Raw genomic sequence first — 6,202 nt, 5'->3', positions numbered from 1 at the left:
GCACTGTTTACATTAGAGAAGAGCAACCAGACACAATGAACAATAGAAGTTATTTGGATGCCCTTATTTGTGTTATTCTACTACAGGAATAAAAGGAATACTTACAAAAAAAACAGACTCATTTGGCTTGTTAAAACATGTGCTTCATACAGCTTTGGGTCAATGATGACATTTTCCAATTTGCTGCTCTGTAATGTACCTAAACTTGAACAAAGGAATAGGTTTCTACTATATTATTAACTGGAATGCTGTGCTGTTGTATCTGGCAAGATGGAAGAAAAATACCGTATCTTACCTACGTACATATGGGACTTTTTTAACTTCCTCTGAAGCTTTGAATCCCCAATCAATTTGCAGTTTATTTTGTGACAGAGTAGATAACCAACTGTTTTAATGTAGCAATGTTTCACAGACTTCCTTAGTATTACTATCCAAAAATAATTTTTTCCAAGATCCATGGTTTTACAAGATTTATACATAGGTAACTAAAGTAGACTTCACCCCCTAAAACAAGTGTGCTTTCATTTTACTTCAATATACAATCGCATTAAAGCGGTAGCATCTGGCACACAGCACTCAGCCTGCAGTGCTGTAAATGACTGCTGATGGCTTCTCTGGGGAGAAAGAAAAAAAAAAAAAAGGGGGATGCTATCAAATTAACATGCATTTCTCAGAATTTTCATTTGCATTTTTTACCCCTCTGAGATCAGCCAAATCAGCTCCTTCCAATGGAAATACCTCCCACATAAAAATAGCCAAACGACTGTATAGACAAATAGACTTCTTAGTCTGGTGGGGGTAATCAAATTAGCAAAGTCTTGTGTGCCTTGAAGAGACCCCCATAAGACTGGTAAACACTGGCCCCTTTGACATGAAGTCTCATTGTACTGCTGCACGGAGCATCTGCTCTCTCATTCTGGGATCACAGATGAACTGGAGTTTCCGGGGTAGTAGCTTCACCTCCACAGGCATAGCTTCATACTCCTCGTTATCAATGCCAAAGGATCCCTCAGTGCCCTATGTACAGATAACAGTGTGAGCAGGGTTAAACATCAAACACCTTATTGCAGCAGTGCTGTAATGCTGATACCTGGTTTTACCGATCAACTCAGTTCAATAACTATGTGAGTCTTAACACCAAGATGACCCCCTCCCTATGCCTTCCAGCCCGTTTGGTCCCAACAACGCAGTGAGAGCTATTCTTCACATAATATATTCAGAATCTGTTGCGTAAGATGTTACCTCACTTAGTTGCTAACCGGTGGTAATTAAATGCTAGGGAGCCTTAATGACCCACATTGTTTACACTGAAGGATTCTTTGCTATTGGAACCACAATTATATGCACTTAGATCTTGGTCTGCCAGTGGTGACACAAGCTAATCTGCAGAAGTGCCTGTTAAATAATTCCTATTAAACCCATGTTACAAACATCTTTTGGTATTCTTTTACTATATTGATCTGCATGTGAGATGCAAAGTAATTCATGGCTCAGGAATTACTCAGCAGTAGAATTTTTGTGTTTTCTTTAATGCTGATAAAGTCACCAATGATTAAAACCATTTGCCAAAAATGGCAGGCTGACTTTACCTAAGAACAAATCTGATGACTGCTTGGCATGCACTTGACTCAGATCCCTGGGAAATTCCATTATGTCTCCTGGCCAGAGACTTAGATGCTGCACTGAGAAACTGAGTGTCTTACTGGCAGTGTAATCAACCTCCCAGATTTGGATTAGGGATTTCCTTATGTGTAGCATCAACTGGTATGATGAAATAACAGGACAGTTTTCCAGCTCCCTCAGCTTCTCACCTCTGGAAGTTGCAAGATGCATCTGCTGGCTTGGATGCACTGGCTCCCTTCAGGGCACATATGTGGATCACACATCTTTTGACTTCTGTTCAAACCAAAAGAGAGGTGAGGTTAGGAGATGTTTCTCTTGGAAACGGACATCTTTAGGAATCACATCACTGTGGGATGGTAAATCTATGCATTTGGTAAACTTGGAGGTTATGCGTATATACAAATATTTGTGGGTTTAAATGTGAGAAAGGAAAAGAGACATTCCCTATTCTGCTGCAGTCAATACATATTGGTATGCACTGACAGCCTCCAACCCGCTTCTGCTCTGAGGCTCACTGAATATATTTGAACACAGAGTTTTGTATATTTGAACATACAGCACAGTTTGCATTCCTCACTTACATGCTGAACTCTGCAATTCCTGCAGTGACTATCATCTCCTCATATTCCATGCAGCCACGACTTACCAGCAACCTAAACAACCCTAAATCAAAAACCTCAGAATTATAGTTAAATTGAACCACTAAATTACCATCTAAACCCCAAAGAACTCTCATCTTACATCAATACCAGTCAGCATAACATTTCTTATGAGCTGCTTTTATATTATTCCATGTGAAGAACCCCCCCCAAACATCATTTTATATATTCCAAATAATCTATCTGCTTTTGTCTGTAACTCACTCTCTTCTGGCACCTGTGAATTCTTATTTACATACTATACTTAGAGAAGTGCTACTCTCCCACTTCTGTAGATGTCAAATTGAAGTACAAAGGCAGACACCTGTCTTAGAAAGCTGGTGGTGTAAGTGCCACATGGTCTTTTTCAAGACTTAAGTCGCTGTCCTGTCATTGGACCAACTGTCAGAGAACAATGTGTTGCAATTCCTTTTCACAACGTGTGCTGCTGCAGAGTAAGCGCAAGCTCTTGGGTATGCTGACCTACCTCCAGGCTCCTGACTGAAAACACACATAACCTTCTGGCTGACCTTTGACAAAGGGGACACCACACCCCAGGCAGTAACCCTTCAGTTTGGGTCCCTCTCCCAAAACACAGCAGCAAACAAGTAGTACCAGAGGGGACAGCAGAGGTACAGCATTAATACGTCACAGCTCTCAAGCACTCTCTCTATACACCAAGCTACCTATGCCCCGAGGAATGCAAGCACCCCTTAGAGAAACAACATGAGAAGAGAGGGTTGAAGCAAGAGATGATAAACAAAGATGAAGGAAGAAAGGTTAAGATATCAAAGGAAAGGGCAGAGAAGGACAGAAGCAGGATTAAGTGTGGAAAGTTTGGTTTTAATCAAATACATATATAGTAAAAGATTAATGAGTGAATATGAGGGAATTAAAAATCCTCCTGGCAATATAAATTATAAATCATTGATGGCATGCAATACTGTCAGTTTATACAGTGCTGTACAAACAAGCAGCAAGATTCCCCGCTTAAAGTTTAACCTACTCAAAGTTTAACAAACAAGGTCTTTCATATTGCACTTTGATGAGCAGTAGATGGGTTTGATTCATGAGGGTAAGTAAAGCTCTATACATATGCAATTATAGGGTCAAGGTAAGCTCAAAACCACAAGACATGGAATTAAAGATCAGCTAAAGGTAGAAGCAAATAGACACAACTCCACTTGCAGTGATTGCCTCTCTAGTGACTCAGTACAAAAGGATCAGAAATAATTTCCATTTGATTCTTTTATTTCCATTTGATCCTTTACTATGAGGGTGGTGACACTGTTACAGGCTGCCCAGGGAAGTTGTGGCTGCCCCATCCTTGGCAGTGTTCAAGGCCTTTTTTTTTGCTGAGCAGCTTTCCAGTCACTCTTCCACCAGCCTGTAGCACTGCATGGGGTTGTTGTGGCCCAAGTGCAGGACCTAGCACTTTGCCTTGCTGAACCTCATACCACTGCCCATAGCCCATTGATCCGGCCTGTGCAGATCCTCTGCAGATCCTACCCTCCAGCAGATCGACACTCCCAGACAACTTGGTGTCATCCACAAATTTACTGAGGGTGCACTCAATCCCCTCATCCAGATCATCAGTGAAGTTATTAAACAACACTGGCCCTAACACTGAGCCCTGAGGGACACCACTAGTGACCGGTTGCCAGCTAGATGTGACATTTACAACCACTCTTTGGGCTCAGCCATCCAGCCAGTTTCCAACGCAGTGAAGAACACATCTATCCAGGCCATGAGCAGCCAGTTTCTCCAAGAGGACGCTGTGGGAGACAGTGTCAAATACTTTAATGAAGTCCAAATAGACATTGTCCACAGCCTTTCCTTCATCAACCAGGTGGGTCATGCTGTCATAGAAGGAGATCAGGTTGGTCAAGCAGGACCTGCCCTTTATGAACGCATGCTGACTGGGCCTGATCATCCCGTTTTCCTGCACATGCTTTATGATCTGTTAGGATGATCTAATCCAGTGGAAAAAAAACAGAGCTGTGCGTTGGCCGGGAATCGAACCCGGGTCAACTGCTTGGAAGGCAGCTATGCTAACCACTATACCACCAACGCCTGACACTACCTGTTCTTCCCCTGCCTTAAGCATCAGCTCCACCTCTTCTGCAGATGCTTTTGTTCAGACAAATCTGATCCACAGCCAGAGGGCACTTCTATACACCTGGGATGATCTGCTCCTTTCTCTGAAATCCAGCAGCAGTTGCTCTCCAGCACTCTGATGCATCCCCACACACACACACTGCACAGTAGTTTTCCTGATGGATATGTTGTTTCCTCTCTCTGATCTACCAGTTCTGCTGAGCTCATGTCAGTGCCCTCTTCAATATGAAAAAAAAAAAATACCCTCAATATCTGCACTGATAAGGCATTTTCCCTAAAAACCTTGCCCCCCCCCCCCCAAATTCTGTTGGAGTTTATGCATTTTAAAAGAAGAAAAAATAAAGAGCTTCTTCACACATTTCCAAAGACAAACTTGGTGCTAAGCAATGGGAAGCCTTTCACAATGGGTCTGATTCAAACCCAGCTGCCCAAGGGCATTGTGTGGTGAAGAGCATTTCTGAACACCCCGATTTCACCTTGCAAAACCAGGGTGAATTCTGAGTCCTCTTTGCAGGACTAACCAGTCCCTCCTGCTGCTCCTCCTCCCCACACACCACTCTTTCTCTTTCTTTGTTATCAACACACTTTTGGACACTTTAATCAAGAGCTTGTTTCTTTGAACTTGTTTGAACAGCAGCTCTAAGCCTTTGGTACTGCCTCTTGCTCCAGCCAGCAGGACACATTAACCTTCATCAGAGGCTTTTTTCTGCATGACAGTGCAATTCCAGCCAGAAAATGTGACATACTACTGCATGAAGCATGTCCAGTCCACACAGGAGACATTCTTTATAGTGGGTGTACACTCAAATACTCCCCCCTTAAATCCCACCACTTCATCCACATCCCAGCATAGCATCTCCTTTGCCTCCCTCCTTTAAGAAGCCAGATTTCTCTTGCTGTTAATGGGAAATCTCCTTTCCTTTTCTGGCCTTTAAAGCAAAAATTTCAGTTCCAAGTAACCTATAGTACACATGGGTCATGCAATTTAGAAGCAGTTGCATGTGGTAACATGACCTATTGGGTATGCATAGGTCAGAAGATCCTATACCCAACTGAGGCTCATGGGATGCTCAATAAGAAGCCTTCTGTTGCGACCAACATCATATACAGGACATAATACAGGAATTATCAGGGGTTGACAAGTAAAACTGTGTTGAAACCTTTCCGTTGCTTTCACTAGAGGGAGCTCTAGGATTAGAAAACGGTATTAGCAAATAAAAAAGTAACAATGCAAAAGGGCACTCTGATTTAGTAGAAAAATCTGGTGCTGGAAAAAACTGCACTGAAGATGCAATGTATTTGCTACAGGGACTGCACACAGAAGCTTGAAAAAGCAGCTCATATTTGTGTTCAGTGAGAGCAGGGAGAACAAGTGCACTATGAGATAACATCCAAGCCCCAAGGTAGCAATATGTTTGCTTTTTCTTTCTCTACATTCTACCACTTCATACCTGCAGCCTTCTTACTCCACATAGAAGCAGTACCAATATATTCACTTAAAGTCCCTGTTGAAATTCATATCTTCCAAAAGTTCTTCCAGCTCAGACCTAATTTCTCACAAGGGTTACGAATCAAAGGAGTTCTTCACTCAGAAGCAGGGACTATCTAATCAAGGTTCAAAATTCTGGTCACCACTGGTACAAACACATGAGCTTTGTGACCTGCCTTTCAATCCACTGAGCAGCTAAGGCTGAAGGATACTGGGGATAAGTCCGTATGGCTTTCTATAAAACTTGGTTATGACAGTATTATCCAAGTAGCACTGATCAATAGCAACGGGGAAAAAGATTAAAGGAATATCAAACTCAGAAGCGAGGAAGAAC

At 42.3% G+C, this 6,202-nt stretch overlaps 1 protein-coding gene and 1 non-coding gene across 5 annotated transcripts in view; both read right to left on the bottom strand.

Moving 5' to 3' along the window:
* Nucleotides 1-121: 121 nt before the first annotated feature.
* The window catches only part of AGK (acylglycerol kinase), a 35,322-nt gene continuing 29,241 nt past the window's right edge, over nucleotides 122-6,202 (bottom strand). For all 4 annotated transcript variants that reach the window (XM_065681390.1, XM_065681379.1, XM_065681393.1 and 1 more), the window contains 2 exons: nucleotides 1,812-1,896; nucleotides 122-1,017 (listed from right to left, as the gene is read on the bottom strand). In XM_065681390.1, the coding sequence (XP_065537462.1) occupies nucleotides 880-1,017; nucleotides 1,812-1,896 (223 nt within the window). In that variant the 3' untranslated portion in view covers nucleotides 122-879. The remainder of the gene's footprint in view (nucleotides 1,018-1,811; nucleotides 1,897-6,202) is intronic.
* Nucleotides 4,263-4,334, bottom strand: TRNAG-UCC (transfer RNA glycine (anticodon UCC)). The gene has a single exon. It is a non-coding gene; the product is annotated as a tRNA-Gly (tRNA).

This window comes from Lathamus discolor, chromosome 1 (assembly GCF_037157495.1).
Source record: "Lathamus discolor isolate bLatDis1 chromosome 1, bLatDis1.hap1, whole genome shotgun sequence".
NCBI classification, from domain to species: domain Eukaryota; kingdom Metazoa; phylum Chordata; class Aves; order Psittaciformes; family Psittacidae; genus Lathamus; species Lathamus discolor.
This window is presented reverse-complemented; position numbering and strand designations above follow the sequence as displayed.